At 45.2% G+C, this 19,000-nt stretch overlaps 1 protein-coding gene across 1 annotated transcript; it reads right to left on the minus strand.

Moving 5' to 3' along the window:
* Positions 1-8,598: 8,598 nt before the first annotated feature.
* On the minus strand, positions 8,599-16,760 carry LOC130284223 (nmrA-like family domain-containing protein 1). The gene is made up of 5 exons (XM_056534362.1): positions 16,614-16,760; positions 11,326-11,564; positions 10,150-10,399; positions 9,876-10,066; positions 8,599-9,105 (listed from the first exon to the last, which is right to left on the minus strand). The coding sequence occupies exons 1-5, from the start codon at positions 16,651-16,653 to the stop codon at positions 8,926-8,928; spliced, it is 900 nt and encodes a 299-aa protein (XP_056390337.1). The 5' UTR covers positions 16,654-16,760; the 3' UTR covers positions 8,599-8,925.
* Between the last annotated feature and the right edge of the window lie 2,240 nt (positions 16,761-19,000).

The following is a 19,000-nucleotide window of genomic DNA, read 5'->3' on the forward strand; positions in this document are numbered from 1 at the left end:
CTAATAAGTACTGGAAGGGTAAAGATTTTTTAATAGAAGTAATTTACAAATCTGTTTAACTTTTTGGCACCAGTTGATAAAGAAAAAAAAAATGTTTTCCACCGGAGTACCCCTTTAAAGCAGGTCCGACAATCTGCCGCCTGTCTTCATATAATTTATTTTATAATTTTTTTTCAGCAAAAATCTGATTAATAAAGTGGTAAGTAAAGATAGTCGGGCCACATTACACATTAGATGAGTAAAGTATTAGTAAAGTGCATGGCTGGCCCCTCACTCGAGATGAGCATGCATGTGTATTGGGGAGTGTGAGAAGTAGCTAATAGAGAGGGGGAGGTTCTTCTTCATCCGGGTCATCGTAAAAGAACCGATTTACTTTCCTTTCTGCAAAAATCTGATTAAAACGACAGTGGGGAAAGATAAAGATGTCCATTGGACATTAAAGGGTTTGTCTGGGAATTTTAGGAAAGGTGTATATGGCTGGGGGGGGGTGGGATACATATTTATAAGAAAACAACCTATACTCTCCTCTCCTCTCATGCTGCTGCATCGTCTGTCCCAGTTGCCAGTCCTCGGTCCTCAACAAACCTTCTTGATGACATGTTGTCTCGGCAGAAACTTCACACAATGGTGTCCCGTGTCAGTGACTGCTGAGACAACATGTCATCAGAAAGGAAGAAGTAGTAGTAAGAACCGGAACTGGGAGTGGTGGCAGCTGTGGGGGACCAGGATAGATGAGTATAGTTTTTTTTTTTTTTGTGTGTCTGTTTTTTAAATAAAAAAAGAAAAATGCATATGTGTATATATGTATATGTAGTTGGCAGCACAACCCGAGATGGAAAAATGGGTGCCAGCGGAGCAGACCCGGTCACAGTCTGCCCAGACAATGCATACACAGAGAATCCGCAGCACTCCAGAAACAGTTCAAATGTGATTTATTGTCCCGTGTCACAAAAGGGATACAACGTTTCACCGGTCTCTCACCGGCTTTTTCAAGCATGCTTGAAAAAGCCGGTGAGAGACCAGTGAAACGTATCACTTTTTGTCGCATGGTACAATAAATCACCTTTGAACTGTTTCTGGAGTGCTGCGGATTCTCTGTGTGTATGTGTATGTAAACACACTCCAAGTAGAAAGATGCACGGGTGCCCCTTGTTGCTGATCTGGGTCAGGCACTTTTTTCAATGAATTGGAGTGCCATTGCTATATATATATATATCTCAAACAAATTGTGTGTGTGTGTGTATATATATATATATATATATATATATATATATATATATATATAGATATAGATATGTGTATATACATAATTTTTTAGAATTTTTATGTGTGTATATGTATATATATATATATATATATATATATATATATAAATATTTAATATATAAAATACATTTATAAATACAATATATATATATATATATATATATATATATATATATATATATATATATATATATATATATATATAAATAATAGTAGGGGAATATGCAAATCAGCTCATTACATCACCTTCTCAGGAGATGTTATCTGGTATCAGCTTAGCTCCAGTTACGGAATATAAAAAGCTAATCGGGATTAATGCCAAACCAGAACTCTCTCTCCAGAAGGAAAGAGGGACCCATCTGCAGACAGCTGTTTCGGGGGTTCTTGCCCCTCATCAGTACAGAGCAGGGTGATCTGGCTTGGCTGAGATGAGGGTATATATATATATATATATATATATATATATATATATATATATAATGTTTTTTTTTTTCTCTTTTATCCTGGACAACCCCTTTACTGTGTGTGGCCCAGCTTTCTCTTTACTTACCGCCATATTAATCCGATTTTTGCAAAAAAAAGTTAAATGGGTTCTTCTATGAAGGTAACCACTAATGGCCGTACTTTTAATGTCGTCTGCTGCCTGAGGTTCATGTTGCAGCCATCTTGCCATGCATGCTAGGCCCAGCTGAGCATGCAGATTTATGGGTAGGCTTCGGGGGGGGGGGGGGGGGGGGGCTGATGTGCTTGGATCCCCTTGTAATCTGAGACAGACTGGTTGTTATGGAGTTTCTATCTGACAACCCCCATGGAGTCTGGTTGTTATGTATAGGAAGGAGACGGCCCACGGATGGACAGAGTTACTAATAGAGAAGGAGATTTAGTTTTATTAATCAGATTTTCCTGCAGAACCTCTTTATAGGGATCGGTCCTGCTGAACCTTTGATGGCCGTCAGTATCTGAACTAGAAATCTAATATCCAAGCATCTTGTACAATTAAGTGTCAATGATTTCCACCCCCTTTCTTCTGCCGTGCATGGCACGTTCCCTACGAGACTGCATACACCTACTGCCTTGGACCGTCCTTGCCTCTTTGGAATGTTCCATTTCTTTGCATCTTATGGGGGGGGGGGGCACCATGCTTTTCTTAAATCTTACTTAGTATAGTTTTTCCCTTGTATAAAGTTACAATCTATATATTGTTAGGTTGTCAGGTTTATGGAATTCTAATTTTCTCAGGTTTGCCAACCTTTAGCCGTATGTAAGGTTTGTGCGTTTTGCCGCTTTGCAAGGTTTGCTGAAAATTGTTGAATTATTATTATTTTAAATTTTTTGCATACGAATCGTAAATTGCTGCTGAACACGTTTTCGTAGAACTTCAGTAACTGATTTAAGGGTTAATAAGGATGACACGTCAATTGATTTTTATTTATTATTTTTCCCCCGATATAATGATCGGATGGACAGGATTCCCCTGATTCTGCAGTTTTTTTTTCTATACTATTTTTTACTACAGGTTGGGCACCCTTGCCATAAAAACAGTGTTTCCCAACCAAGGTGCCTTCTGCTGTTTCAAAACTACAACTTTCAGCATGTCCGGACAGCGGGAGTTGTAGTTTGGTAACAGCTGGAGGCACACTGGCTGGGGAACACTGTTCTAGCTTAAAAATGATTATGGTGCATGACTGCACTGTAATAATTTTTTTTATTTAGAATTACAGGTACACTTCACATGGGTACTTCAGCTTTTTTAAAACCTATCCCCTACTCACAGGATAGGGGATAAGTGTCTGATCTGGGTCTGACCTCTTGGACTCTCCGCAGTCTCTAGAATGGGCATGGAGTGTTCGCTTCCCTAGAGAATGCATACAGCAGTGTTTCCCAACCAGGGTGCCTTCTGCTGTTTCAAAACTACAACGTTCAGCATGTCCTGACAGCCGGAGTTGTAGTTTTGCAACAGCTGGGGGCACACTGGTTGGGAAACACTGTTCTAGCTAAAAAATTATTATGGTGCATGACTGCACTATAATAATTTTTGTAATTAAGAATTACAGGTACACTTCAAATGGGTACTTTAGCTTTTTAAAACATATCCCCCACTCACAGGATAGGGGATAAGTGTCTGATCTGGGTCTGACCTCTTGGACCCTCCGCAGTTTCTAGAACGAGCATGGAGCGTTCGCTTCCCTAGAGAATGCATACAGCAGTGTTTCCCAACCAGGGTGCAAACTACAACTCCCAGCATGCCCGGACAGCCTTTGGCTGTCCGGGCATGCTGGGAGTTGTAGTTTTCCAACAGCTGGAGGCACCCTGATTGGGAAACACTGGCTTAATGCTACAGGGAGATTCGGGGGTCTGTTTTGGAGATCTCATGGAGGGGCCCCAGCGGTTAGGCCACCCACATTCAGACATTCATCCCCTACCCACAGGATAGTGGATCTGTTTTTAAACACCTGAGTTCCCCTTTAAAGTACCCGGAATTCTAGATGAAAAATGATTATAGTGCACAGTCCAGCACTATAATCATTTTTTATCTAGAATAGTGTGTACCAAACAGTGTAATTCCAGCAATGCTACATCTCCCAGCATGCCCAGACAGCTAGAGGCACACAGGTGGAGAAACACAATTCTAGATTGAAAAAAAAAATGATTATAGTGCAGGACTTTGCACTATAATCATTTTTCATGTAGAATTACACATACTTTAAAGTAAAATTCAAGTATATTCTTTTAAAACTGCAGGACTTTTTGTTGCTCAGTACACTACATACAACAGGTAAATCCCTGTAGAATTTTTGGGGATTTTGTGGGGTCCACCAATAGTCAGACACCCATGGGGCCCTCACATATTTCCGGCTAATGAAGGTTTTTTTTTTTTTTCTTTTTTCGTTACTAATGTTTTATTTAACTACCAAGAAAAGTGGCTCCGGAGATATTCAGCAGCCGCTTATCATCCACCTTATTGAAACAATCGGCGCCCCATAATAAGAGGTATCGGCGCCTCTATCACCCAGTTACCCCCATGGTGCGCTGGCATTAGACTAGGCATTTGGCGCTACTCGCGCTTCCCCTCTGCTGGGCAGCAGATCTTCCAAACGCGTTATGTCGATCACCAGCAGGATAAAGCGATCAAAATTGTCAATTTTGCCAATTTTTAACCCTTACGTGACTTCATCCCAGGCCACGCAGCTGTGCGTGTGGCGACGGATCCTCATAACTGTGAACATGGTTTATTTAATGGTTAAAAAGTTAAAACATTAAACTACTACTGACCTGTTACCTGTGTCTCCTTTTCTTTGTGTCACACTACATTTATGGCGGCCCAAATATACACCTGATATCCAGCTGTTAGCTCTCCGAGCATGCTGGGAGTTGTAGTTTTGCAACAGCTGGAGGCACTCTGATTGGGGAAGCCCTGTTATAGCCATATATTGTATAGTTTCCCCGCTTGTGTGCAACCTGTCTCCATAGATGGGTGTCTCCAAACCAGGGGGCCTCCAGCTGTTGCAATGCTACTGTGGTGAGGGTGTTGGGAGAGCAGATGTTGTTAACCCTTAGGGCAGATGGTATTAAAGGGGTTCTTCACTGCCCTGTCTTCCGGAGCTCCGCTCGCAGCGTCCGGAAGTTTATTACTCCGGACGCTGTGTGCGGGCTTCTGTGTTCGAGGCCGCCCCCTCGTGACGTCACGCCCGCCCCCTCAACGAAAGTCTATGGGAAGGGGGTGCGACCGCTGTCACACCCCCTTCCCATAGACTTTTGTTGAGGGGGCGGCCTCGAACACAGAAGCCGCACACAGCGTTCGGAGTAATAAACTTCCGGACGCTGCGAGCGGAGCTCCGGAAGGCAGGGCAGTGGAGAACCCCTTTAACCCTATGTGTTCGTGATGCCAGGGCGTGATTATCCTCTACACCACCCAAGGTATGGCCACTGGTTCCTGGGCCAGGCGCGGGGCAAATAATCACTCCAATGCAAGGTTACGGAACAACAGCAGCTTTACTGAGGCAGACAGGATGTTAAAGTCTTTACAGCTCAGCTTAGGCCCAAGGAAATGCTCAGTGAACTTTAGGAAGATTGTTGGCTCGCTGGGACTTGTAGTGGACTTTGACTGAATTGTGCATCCCACGCTGACTTAAGTGACTAGGCAACTCCTCCCTACTATATAAGGGAGCAATTTGGAGGAATCCCATAGGTCATCAACAAGTCACCTGTTCACATTGCACCTTCCTTAGTAACATAGGCCCTGACATAGATTTAAAGGGATACTCCCGTGGAAAACTTTTTTTTTTTTTTTAAATCAACTGGTGCCAGAAAGTTAAACAGATTTGTAAATGACTTCTATTAAAAAATCTTAATCCTTCCAGTACTTATTAGCTGTGGAATACTACAGAGGAAATGGTTTTCTTTTTGGAACACAGTGCTCTCTGCTGACCTCACGAGCACAGTGCTCTCTGCTGACATCTCTGTCAGTGTCAGGAACTGTCCAGAGCAGCATATGTTTGCTATGGGGACTCAGGACAGTTCTTAAAATGGACAGAGATGTCAGCAGAGAGCTCTGTGTTCCAAAAAGAAAACCATTTCCTCTGTAGTATTCAGCAGCTAATAGGTACTGGAAGGATTAAGATTTTTTAATAGAAGAAATTTACAAATCTGCTTAACTTTCTGGCATCAGTTGATTTAAAAAAAAAAAAAAAGTTTTCCATGGGAGTACCCCTTTAACCTGCCGGTCTAGCCAGGTGGTTGGTGGTTTAGGTGCAACAAAATGACTTCAAGACTGTCCCTTAGGCTGTGATCACGAACACGTCTGAATGAAATCTGAGGGTGGGGACTTAATATCTCGTGAAGATCTGAGTCCATCAGCAAAACATTCCAATGTAGGTTGATGGACTTGACTTCCCTAGTGCCCCCATCATAAGTGGCCAGAATCCTTGTGTGATCCTGTCGGCCTCTTGGCCCATCTCATTGATGTTCATCTCAAGTGTGGAACACCTCAAACTCAAAAGTATTCAAGCATCTGCACCACAGTAATCCAACCTGGGTAGGCGCTTCCTGTGAACAGGTTAAACACTGGAGTACCCCTTTGATGTTAACACTGAGGAGGGTCTTCCCAGTTTGGCTCACTGTGGTGAATATGTAAAAGACTTTTACTCACGGTTAGCTGTGTTACAGTTCCCTATCCCAGGGTGTAAGATGAAGGTTGTGACTAGAGATGAGCGAACTTACAGTAAATTCGATTCGTCACAAACTTCTCGGCAGTTGATGACTTATCCTGCATAAATTATTTCAGCTTTCAGGTGCTCCTAGAAAGAGTCTCCTAGGACTGTATCCACCTTTTCCAGCCCACGGGAGCACCTGAAAGCTGAACTAATTTATGCAGGATAAGTCAACTGTCGAGCCGAGAAGTTCGTGACAAATCGAATTTACTGTAAGTTCGCTAATTTCTAGTTGTGACTTGTAAACCCCATGGCACGGGCTTTGGATAATAAGCCCACAAATAGTCCAGTAGTCACAGAAGAGCACTTGTACAGCTACTTTCCCTACTGGCTTCAAGACAATTCTCTTTCTCTTTGGAGTCAAAGCATAAGTAGAACAGGTACCCTCTCAGTGTGGGGTGATGTTTTGGAGGCTCCACACCCTGATGTCTGAGGATGGGGACATCACATTTGACATGTTTGTACATTGGGTTTAACTGTGGACACTGGAATGTAAATTTACTGTTTCCTATGCCTTGTATTGTGACCTGCTAATATAAAAAGTGGAGCTTAAGCAGGACGCTTTGTGTTTACTTTGTGGATCAGTCGTATTCAGTAAACAAGTGTCAGATTAATTTGGTTACTGTGGACACCTGAGACACTTTCTGGCATGGACTGTGGGCCAGGGCTGGTGCAAGGATTTTTGCCACCTTAGCAGAAAGCTAATTTTGCTGCCCCCTTGACCCTGCCCATTGTCGCCACCCTTTGACACCTTACTACCTACAACTGGGGTGAAACACTATACCAAACCCCCTTCTCATGTAATCACCTTACTATTGGGGTGACACACTAACAAACCCCCTTAGAGATTTTATGAGGCGCACGGGCTGTAAGAATGCTGGATGGACCTCCAATGATACAGCGCTCCTTTGTCAGCCTGAAGAATACTAGTTATTATGGTGGGGGGTGTTGGCTGGGAGCGGGTGGTTCGGATGCTGGCTGGCTAAGTTTCTTGCAGCGCGCAGAGCAGAGCCCCCCCCTCAATAGGGTGCTCTAGACCAGTGGTTCTCAACCTTTTTTGCCTGAGTACCCCTTGACAGCCCATTCCCAAACAATTGTGCCCCCATATTTTGTAATGATTATAGTAGAATTCATATGCTTTACTTTCCTCTTTAACAGACCCCTGTTCCTCTCCCTATCTCCCCAGTCCCCTGATTTACAGGTGACGTCTTCTCTAACCGGAGTTATTTACTTTTCTTTTCTATCTGGCCTAGACCGCCATGAAGATTTCTCCCATACAAGACGTCTCCACAGAACCAGACAAACAAACATTTTAGGCTCCTTTCTGCAGTACAATACCCACCTATTTACAAACTCCCCTTGTTTATTGTCACACACAGTAATAGTACCCGCTTTGCCTCCCCATAAAGAAGTTGTTAGGCCCCCTCTGTGCCCCCAAATATAGCTGTAGGCTGCCAAACTGCCCCCATATATAGTTGTAGGCCACCATGTTGTCCCGCTTTATTGCTCCATTGCTCCTCTGGTCTGGGGACCTATTGTTATGGTTCATAGCAGTAGGTCCCTGATCTGCAGGGTCAGTGGAGCAACAAAGCTGATGGTAGTTACTGCCCATAGCCGCCCAGTGCCCGCACTTCCCCTTTGATGTCCTCCTGCTCAGCTCCTCGGTGCAGTGACGTCAGCCGACCATTTTTTTTCAAAGTGATGCAGACCAGTAACCAGTGGCTGCCATTAGCGATAAGCAAAGTTACAGTAATTCAATACAAACCTCTCGGCTCGGCAGTTGATGTCTTTATACTGCATTAATTAGTTCAGCTTTCAGGTGCTCCGGTAGCTGGAGACTCTCTCCTAGGACTAGAGCCACCGGAGCACCTGAAAGCTGAACTAATTTATGCAGGATAAGTCATCAACTGCTGAGCCGAGAAGTTCGTGACGAATCGAATCACCGTAACTTCGCTCATCTCTAGCTGCCATTACTGATTTTTTAGTACCCCCCCCCCTGGAGAACTGCTAAGTACCCCAGGTTCAGAACCGCTGCCCTAGGCGGCTGCCTATTTTGCCTATAGACCGAGCTGATGCCCCATTATCAACAGAGCGGAAGAGTCATTTAAAGCAGACACCATAATTATTAGAATTATTTTTATTAGCACAATGTAGAAAACAGCTGCCAGGCTGCTCGCACCGCCGGTCAGACAGGGCGATGATGTCAGCAGAGAACATTTAGTGTTATGACGGTTTTGATTCCAGTGAACGTTGGTGCAGCTTCAGCAGAACCAGTGTAAAAGAGGAGAAGACGTGACCTATAGCAACTAATCAGGTTACAGTGGTCAAATTCCATAGGGCGTCCCAGACATGACACGTGAAATCTGATTGGGGGTTGAGTACTGCAACCAATGTCCCCCCCAGTATTTCACAGTCTACTTTCCTTGCAGGGGAAGTGCCATGAATTATTTCACAAATCCTTGAACGCCTCCTTGTTCGCCTCAATCCATTGCTGGAAATTCTTGGCCTTAGGGTTGAGCTTTAGGGTGAGCGCCACGTCCCGGTCAGGGATCATCTGGTAGAACTCGAACATGCTGGCCAGTTCTTGTGCTCCGGGGAAGCCAAAGTTGGCATACTGTTTGAGGGTGACCTGTGGGTAAAAACACATGGTCACAGGTTACTAAAGAGGTACTCCGGCCCTAATACATCTTATCCCCTATCCATAGAGGATAAGATGTCTGATCTCGGGGATAACCCAATCTGTCATTCAGTACCCTCCTTTTCAAGCTCTCTGCAGCACTGGAAAAGGTGGGTGCTGAATGACAGATTGTGGGTGTCCCCATCGGCTGGACCCCCGCAATCAGACATCTTATCCCCTATCCTTTGTATAGAGGTTAAGATGTATTAAGGCCGGAGTACCCATTTATCCTCTATTAGTGTTTAGAGTCCACATACTGGAGGAAAAAAAGAGACCATTGCCTCTAGTGACTGCAGGCATGACGCAGAGCAGAATACAAGCTATTATTCCCTGTTATCAGCCATTTCACGCTTAGGGTACAGTCACATATATGGGATCTGCGGGATCATATCTCATGTACCCAAATGACTGAAAAAAATAAAAATCAAATCTGCAGCAGATCCTGTACGTGTAAATGTCCCCTTATCACAGGGGTGGAGAACCCGTTTCCAGCCAAGGGTCCTTATTTATGCGAGCATCCTCCATACAAAATCATCAACTTAAAATATTAGCGCTATATTTTGTCAATCAGCCCATTAAAAAAAATTTTTTAAGATATATACCCATTGCCACATGTCATGTATGGTAAAATCTGATGACAGGTTCCCTTTAAGAATACTTTTCTGCATGAAGATGGACGATCACTATTTAGAGTACCGCTCAAGACAAGTATCTGTTCTCACCTTGGCGTCTTTGATGTCCTTGCCGGTGACGCTGGACAATATGGCTGCGTACTGCGCCACTGTCAGCTTATCTGTGCTGAGTCCGATGTCCTTGCCCACGTACTCTGATGGGGACTTCAGGATGCCAACAACCACACCGCCCAAATCCTTTACAGAAAACCCGTCCCAAAGGACCTCACCCATCGGGACAGCTGGAAAAGAAGGGAGTCTCATGAAACTATAGCAGACAGTCATGATACATCCTTAATATAAAGGGACAGGACAGTTCTTGTACCTAAACTGTAGCCATCACCGTCCTTGTTCTTCTGGGGCCTGAAGAAGGTCAGAAAGTTCTCGTAGTAACCGGGGAGCCGGACACTGACTGTGGGGACCCCGATCTGTCTTAAATATTCTTCAACCTCTCCTTTCCCATCAAAATGCAGCACCTCCAGCTTCCCCCCGGTCAGTCTCTTCACATTCTCCAAACCACTGAAGACCATGATCTGCAGACCAAGACGCTTGGACACATCTGCAATCCGTTTACCCTAATGAGAAAAAAAATAAAAAATAAAAAATAGGGGGATGTTACTCCATACCTAATCCTGATCATGTACATATTTTTATGTGTCTAGGACCTATATATCCCTAACAAATAGCATTTATATGTTGCTTACTTGCTTTGTGTTCTTGCCTTCTGGAGGGGGTGTGTCCGTCTCTCTCCCTCACTGTGGATGACTCATTTGGGAGCAGCCTGGCAGTCCCTGGCAAATCCCTGCACTCTGTAACCCTTTCTTCTCTGGGCAGTCTGCAAATCACTGCACAGTAGTTTTTATGCATACATTTTCTATCTGCACCTAGTAAAGCTGGATGCTAATCAACATAGCAGTCATTATGTGTGTCATTCAGCTTTCACAGACTCCTGAATGTCTGATCAGCTTCTTTGTCATTCAGGAGTCAGAGAAAGATTTGACTGTTCTGGGAGTTGTAGTTTTGCTGGGAGTTGTAGTTTTGCAGCTTTAGCTGCAGTGTTTGTAAAGTACTGTGTTAGCGCAGTGTTGCAAAACTACAACTCCCAGCATGCCCACACATCCTTTGTCTGTAGTTTTGCTAGAGGTGGAGGCACACAGCTCTAAAAACTGTTTTACAAAGATTGTACCCCCAGCTGTTTTAAAACTACAACTCACATCATGGGATTTGTAGTTTAGGAACAGCTTAGGGCTGGTGATCTCCTATACTGAATACCAACACACTTTACGGCCGGTATCCAGTATGCTGCAAAATACAGAGTAGTTAAATTTTTATAAATTTATATTTAAAAAAATAAAAAAAATCTTATCAGTAGTACAAAATATACAAAGTTTATAATGACAGTGCCGTTTAATTATATTCTCATCACCAAGCAACGCTGCATCTGCGGCTTCAGACAATGGGGTCAAAGGGCAGATGTACCTGTTACTGTGTAGCTCCTTACCTGTTTGATCTCTTTCTCCTTGATGAAATGCTCCCAGAAGTTGGTGACCACGAACGCCCCATAAGCTCCACTCAGTGCGGCCTCCAGACTTTTCTCATCCTCCAGATCTGCAGACACGACCTCCGCTCCGGCCTCCTTCAGCTTCACCGCTGCTGGTTTGCTGGTGTCTCGGGTCACCGCCCTGACCGCGAAGGTGCCATCTGCCAGGAGAGCCTCAGCGACTGAGCCCCCCTGAGCTCCTGCAGAGAGACAACAAGACATGGGGGTAGAGTGGCTTTCTTGCAAAAAAATATAACAGCCATGCTAATTTGCATAATTATATATGCGTGACATCACAGGATACACTGCGGTGGCCCAGTACAGGAGTTGCACCCCTGTACCCTAACTGCCCTGTCAGACAGCCTCCATACAGTGTCCCTTGGGCCCCCCCCCCCCCCCTTGCACTTGTTCCATTGTACATGCCTTTATGTGTGCGTTATAGCTTTAAAGGGGTACCACGCCCCTTGTGACATCACGGCCAGACCCCCTCAATGCAAGTCTATGGGAGGGGGCGTGACGGCAGGATATCTCCTGGACGGTCTGGAAATCAGGATGCAAACAACCACGGACCATGGTTGGAAAAAAAAGGTGCAAGGTGCTCTGCTCCGGAGGAACAAGTACCCCTTCAATCACAAAGGAGAGGACTCGAGGAATTAAAGGGGTACTCCCCCCCCCCCCCCCCAGACATCTTATCCCCTATCCAAAGGAAAGGGGATAAGATGTCTGATCGCGGGGGTCCTGCCGCTGGGGACCCCCGCAATATAGCATGCGGCACCCATCTGTTTCTGCTCCAGAAGCGCTGGAGGGTCTGAGTCCCGACCACCGGAACAGAAGTCCGTGATGTCATGACTCCGCCCCCGTGTGACGTCACGTCTTATCCCCTCAATGCAAGTCTATGGGAGCAGAAACAGATGGGTGCCGCATGCTATATTGCGGGGGTCCCCAGCGGCGGGACCCCCGCGATCAGACATCTTACCCCCTATCCTTTGGATGGGAGTACCCCTTTAAACAGGAAAGGCTTTATTCAAATGGAATAAAAAAAAATAGAGCGGCAGGTGAACACGGACAACGCGTTTCGAGGGGCGGGACCCCCTCTTTGTCAGGTCAAGGGCTAGACCTGATGAAGAGGGGGCCCGCCCCTTGAAACGCGTTGTCCGTGTTCACCTGCCACTCTATTTTTTTTATTATTTTATTCCATTTGAATAAAGCCTTTCCTGTTTAATTCCTCGAGTCCACTCCTTTGTGATTGGAAGGGGTACTCGTCCCCCCGGAGCAGAGCACCTTGCACCTTCTTTTCCCAATCACGGTCCGTGGTTGTTTTCATCCTGATTTACCTTTCTGGAGCCGGTTGATGAATATAAATAAAAATCTTTTCCCTGAATAACCCCTTTAATGCCATCTGCCCCTAGGATAATTCCACCTGCCCTCACCACAACACCTATTCGGGGGACATTTTGTCCTATTCTGACCCCTATAACTTTTTTATTTCTCCTTATACGGGGCCTGTATGAGGGCTCATTTTTTTGTGCCCCGATCTGTAGTTTTTAACGCGACCATTTTTGTTTTGATGTGACTTTTTTTTTTTAAATTAAATTGAGGAGTTACAGTAAGTTACTAACTACAACTCCCAGCATGCCCTGATACAGCCTGTGGCTCAGCAGCTGCCCCAAACAAAAACTACAAGTCCCAGCATGTTGGACTATATAGTAGTATATAGTATAGGTCAGTGTTTCCCAACCAGGGGTGCCTCCAGCTGTTGCAATACTACAACTCCTACAACTTAGCCAACGGCCTAAACCGCAGCCATCCTTGACAGCAGCAGCCATACTGGTTGTCACTCAGCTTTTCATTGTAAAACAAACTTGACGACACCTGAAGAACAAGGCGGAGCGGACTTACAAACCACATCCTTATGAGATGCACTTTACCCCCCCAGGAACCAGAAGAGCGGAACGGGTGCCAAAAGAATGGGTGCCAAGTGATGAGAGGAGCCAAAAGAATCCTACTTTACAAAGTGACACGTATGCAGCCAAACAGACGGGACACCATGACAGTCATCTACGGATAGGATTGTGCCAGCTGGGTAGCCAAATGGTACAGGGCAAGGATAATGCATATGGTGGGTGCCAGCTGTAATCTGGGCTGAGGTGGTACTGGGCCGCCCCGATTACAGCTGGCACCATGATGTTGGTGGATCAGGGTTATATAGATCCATATGGGGGAAAAAAAATCTATCAATATACATCTCAAAAAACTCATTTGTATGGAGCAGCCTGCTTTATCACAGATGGTCACATTTCGGGGATACCACCCAGCTTTCCCAGAGTCTTGAGCATCATATTTGACCACTTCTGCAGCCATTTGATCTTCTGCTCCATTCATAGCAGATGTATATTTGAGAAAACTGTGAAAGCTGGATGAGGAAGGGTTAATAGCGGCAAAGATCAGGTGTAGATCGTGATTAAAATTTGATATAAAGAACAGAGGCTACTTTTATTGTGTGGATTCAAAGAGTAGAAGTAGCCTCTGTTCTGTATGTTATCTAATTCATTATATTTTTTCTAATAATAAATAAATATTATAAAAAAAAAATGTACATATGTGTATGTGTGTGTTTTGTCCCTATCAAAACTCTCACCCAGCTTTCCCAGTTCCCTCAAAGACAAATCTGCCTATGGATGGAAGCAGAATACAATGCTTAAAACTCTGGGAAAGCTGGGTGGTATCCCCCATAACAGGACCATTTATGCATAATTCCGGATAACATAGTGAACAGATGCTACTCCTACTGTGTGGATTCAAACAAGAGTAGAAGTAGCCTCTGTTCTGTATATTATCTCATTCATTATACAAGCGGCTTATAGTAAATTCCCAGAATCATGCTGGAAATTCATATTTACATAAAAGAAAAAGAAAAAAATGATGGCCCTATTAAAACTCTCACCCAGCTTTCCCAGTTTCCTCAAAGACAAGTCTGCCAATGGATGGACGGCAGAATAACATATGGCTACAGAATTAGTCAGACATGCTACTTAAAGCTCTGGGAAAGCTGGGTGATATCCCCCAATATATATATATATATATATATATATATATATATATATATATATCAGACTCTTCTGCCACTTCTATTTGAATTCCCTGCTGATGTGGAGTGGAACTCAATAAAGTAGAAGTAGCAGCTGCTCTTTATTTTAGCTAATTCGCACATCTACACCTGGTTTAGACGTAAAATCCGCACGGATTTAGTGATCCATGATGGGGGTTATAGTACAGGAAGCACCTCCGCCTGCAGTGGTTGGGAAAGGTATCCCAAAGTTCACAACTTTCCTGTATCTAGATCAGCAGTTCCCAACCAGGGCGCCTCCAGCTGTTGCAAAACTACAACTCCCAGCATTCCCAGACAGCCTTCAGCTCTAGTCTTTAGTGATACATGATGGGGGTTATAGTACAGGAAGCACCGCCACCTGCACTTTTTGGGAAAGGTATTCCAAAGTTCACGACTTTCCAGTATCTAGATGGGCGTTTCCCAACCAGAGCACCTCCAGCTGTTGCAAAACTACAACTCCCAGCATGTCCAGACATCTTTCGCCTCTACTCTGGTCTTTAGTAGTACATGATTGGGGGTTATAGTACAGGAAACGCTACCGACTGCGGTGGTTGGGAAAGTTATTCCAAAGTTCACAACTTTCCAGTATATAGATGGGCGTTTCCCAACAAGAGCACCTCCAGCTGTTGCAAAACTACAACTCCCAGCATGCCCAGACAGCCTTCAGCTCTACTCTCGTCTTTAGTGATACATGATTGGGGGTTATAGTACAGGAGCATCACCACCTGCAGTTTTTGGGAAAGTTACCCCAAAGTTCACAACTTTCCTGTATCTAGATGGGTGTTTCCCAACCAAGGCACCTCCAGCTGTTGCAAGAACTACAACTCCCAGCACGCCCAGACATCTTATGCGGTACATGATGGGTTGTTATAGTACAGGAGCACCGCCACCTGCAGTGGTTGGGAAAGTTATTCCAAAGTTCACAACTTTCCTGTATCTAGATGGGCGTTTCCCAACCAGGGCGCCTCCAGCTGTTGCAAAACTACAACTTCCAGCATGCCCAGACATCTTTTGCGGTACATGATGTGGGTTATAGTACAGGAAGCACCTCCACCTGCAGTTTTCGGGAAAGGTATCCCAAAGTTCACGACTTTCCAGTATCTAAATGGGGAGTTTCCCAACAAGGGCACCTCCAGCTGTTGCAAAACTACAACTCCCAGCATGCCCAGAGATCTTTCGCCTCTAGTCTTTAGTGATACATAATGGGGGTTATAGTACAGGAATGACTGTGGTTGGGAAAGTTATCCCAAAGTTCACGAGTTTCCAGTATGTAGATGGGTGTTTCCCAACCAGGGCACCTCCAGCTGTTGCAAAACTACAACTCCCAGCATTCCCAGACAGGCTTCAGCTCTAGTCTTTAGCGATACATGATGGGGGTTATAGTACAGGAAGCACCGCCACCTGCACTTTTTGGGAAAGGTATTCCAAAGTTCACGACTTTCCAGTATCTAGATGGGCGTTTCCCAACCAGAGCACCTCCAGCTGTTGCAAAACTACAACTCCCAGCATGTCCAGACATCTTTCGCCTCTACTCTAGTCTTTAGTAGTACATGAATGGGGGTTATAGTACAGGAAGCACCGCCAACTGCAGTGGTTGGGAAAGTTATTCCAAAGTTCACAACTTTCCTGTATCTAAATGGGAGTTTCCCAACCAGGGCACCTCCAGCTGTTGCAAAAACTACAACTCCCAGCATGCCCAGACATCTTTCGCGGTACATGATGGAGATTATAGTACAGGAAGCACCGCCACCTGCAGTGGTTGGGAAAGTTATCCCAAAGTTCACGAGTTTCCAGTATCTAGATGGGTGTTTCCCCAACCAGGGCGCCTCCAGCTGTTGCAAAACTACAACTCCCAGCATGCCCAGACATCTTTTGCCTCTACTCTAGTCTTTAGTGATATATAATGGGGGTTATAGTACAGGAATGACTGTGGTTGGGAAAGTTATCTCAAAGTTCACGAGTTTCCAGTATCTAGATGGGTGTTTCCCCAACCAGGGCGCCTCCAGCTGTTGCAAAACTACAAATCCCAGCATGCCCGGACAGCCTGCGGCTGTCCGGGCATGCTGGGAGTTGTAGTTTTGCAACAGCTGGAGGCGCCCTGGTTGGGAAACACTGAGAGCAGTGCGTTCTCCTCACTCACCCGTGGCTCCAAAGACAACAAAGACTTTCTTCCCAGACATGGCGGGCGCGCGCTGGGGATTAGTGTTCACTGCAGGAATACAGACCAGGGCAGAGAGGAGCTGCTTATATAGTGAAGCCTGGAGCCGCCCTCCTCCCCCTGACTCTGTTTGGGTTTCAGCCAAGTGTCATAGTGACTCAGCACTATATACAATAGACAACCAGATGACACCGGGTGGGATCCCCCAGGCAATTGTCCCAAAACTCTGAGCCCCCCGTCTTGTTCACTGAGGGGTCAGCACAGTCTCTTCACCCCATATTAACTCTTTATTGCAATATATTCGCTAAAAGTGTTCCTGCTCGCTTCAGTGGGGGGAGATTTACCTCCCCCACCAAAGGAAAAGTTGCCCATAGCAACCAAACATGGCTTCTTTCATTTTTAACTAGGCCTTTGCAAAATGAAAGGAGCAATCGGATTGGTTGCTATGGGCAACTTTTCCTTTGGTGGGGGAGGTAAATCTCCCCCCACTGAAGCGAGCAGGAACACTTTTAGCGAATATATTGTAATAAAGAGTTAATATGGGGTGAAGAGACTGGGCGACTGTCTGCTGTAAAACACCCCCAGTATTTTCTGAAAAGAAGGTCAACTTTAGAGGATGAAATAGTCTGCAGGTGTCGAGCAATGGCATGCGGTTTGGTGGCTACGGTCAGGGCTACAATGCAACATTTTTGTAAGGGTACATTCACACGAGCCGATCCCCAGCGCGGTATTGCAATGCGGATCCGCCGCTGAAGGACGGCTGTACGCTGCCTTTACAGGTGCCTGTTCGGAGCAGCAATACGCCGTTACGAGCAGACACACTGAAGCGATTTACGAAGCAGACACACTGAAGTGATTTACGAACAGACACACTGAAGTGATTTACAAGCAGACACACTGAAGTGATTTACGAGCAGACACACTGAGGGGATTTACGAATAGACACACTGAAGCGATTTACGAGCAGACACACTGAAGTGATTTACAAGCAGACACACTGAAGTGATTTACGAGCAGACACACTGAAGTGATTCACGAGCAGACACACTGAAGTCATTTACGAGCAGACACACTGAAGTGATTTACGAGCAGACTCACTGAAGTGATTTACGAGCAGACACACTGAAGTGATTTACGAGCAGACACACTAAAGTGATTTACGAGCAGACACACTGAAGTGATTTACGAGCAGACACACTATAGTGATTTACAAGCAGACACACTGAAGCGATTTACGAGCAGACACACTGAAGCGTTTTACGAGCAGACACACTGAAGCGATTTACGAGCAGACACACTGAAGCGATTTACGAGCAGACACACTGAAGTGATGTACGGGCAGACACACTGAAGTGATTTACGAGCAGAAACACTGAAGCGATTTACTAGCAGACACACTGAAGCGATGTGCGAGTCGCTGCTCAAGTGCTGCTCATGCATGTACTCGCACACATGGTGGTCGCTCCCCCTGCTCTATGAGCTAGGCCGAGAGCTGCCGTGATGTGCGAGTATACTGCGCATGCGCGAGGCAAATCGCTCCAAGCAGGCACCTGTAAAGGCAGCATAACAGCGGTCCTTCAGCGGCGGATCTGCAGCGTAATACCTGCTGGGGATCCGCTCGTGGGAACGTACCCTTACTCTACAAGATTGTCTTTACTGAGATTGTATGCAGATCAAGGTTTTGCGATGGACGCCAGGTGTAGCTCTATAGTTAAAATCATCTAAAATGATCTTGGCCTATTAATGGTCTATTCACACGTACAGTATTCTGCGCAGATTTGGTGCATAGAGAACTATCTCTCAACCTCTCCACATTATGTGACGTACAAAAGAACCCTAGGAAGTACACTAAATGTTATGACATAGCTTGTGCTGTGCACTGGACGCATTTTGTGTTTATATTATGGCCACAAATCCAGGCCCGACCCCAGATCTAGTGATCACCCACCAATCCCAGCCCGGGGTGTGTAATGTTCAGCACAGAGTCCTGAGTATTGGCAGAGAATAGAACAGTCCCGACTACTGGCAGAGAATAGAATAGTCCTGAGTATTGGCAGAGAATAGAATAGTCCTGAGTATTGGCAGAGAATAGAATAGTCCTGAGTATTGGCAGAGAATAGAATAGTCCTGAGTATTGGCAGAGAATAGAATAGTCCCGACTACTGGCAGAGAATAGAATTGTCCCGGGTACTGGAAGAGAATAGAATAGTCCAGAGTATTGGCAGAGAATAGAATAGTCCCGAGTATTGGCAGAGAATAGAATAGTCCAGAGTATTGGCAGAGAATAGAATAGTCCTGAGTATTGGCAGAGAATAGAATAGTCTCGAGTATTAGCAGAGAATAGAATAGTCCCGAGTATTAGCAGAGAA

The sequence above is a fragment of the Hyla sarda genome, chromosome 8, assembly GCF_029499605.1.
Source record: "Hyla sarda isolate aHylSar1 chromosome 8, aHylSar1.hap1, whole genome shotgun sequence".
Taxonomy (NCBI): Eukaryota; Metazoa; Chordata; class Amphibia; order Anura; family Hylidae; genus Hyla; species Hyla sarda.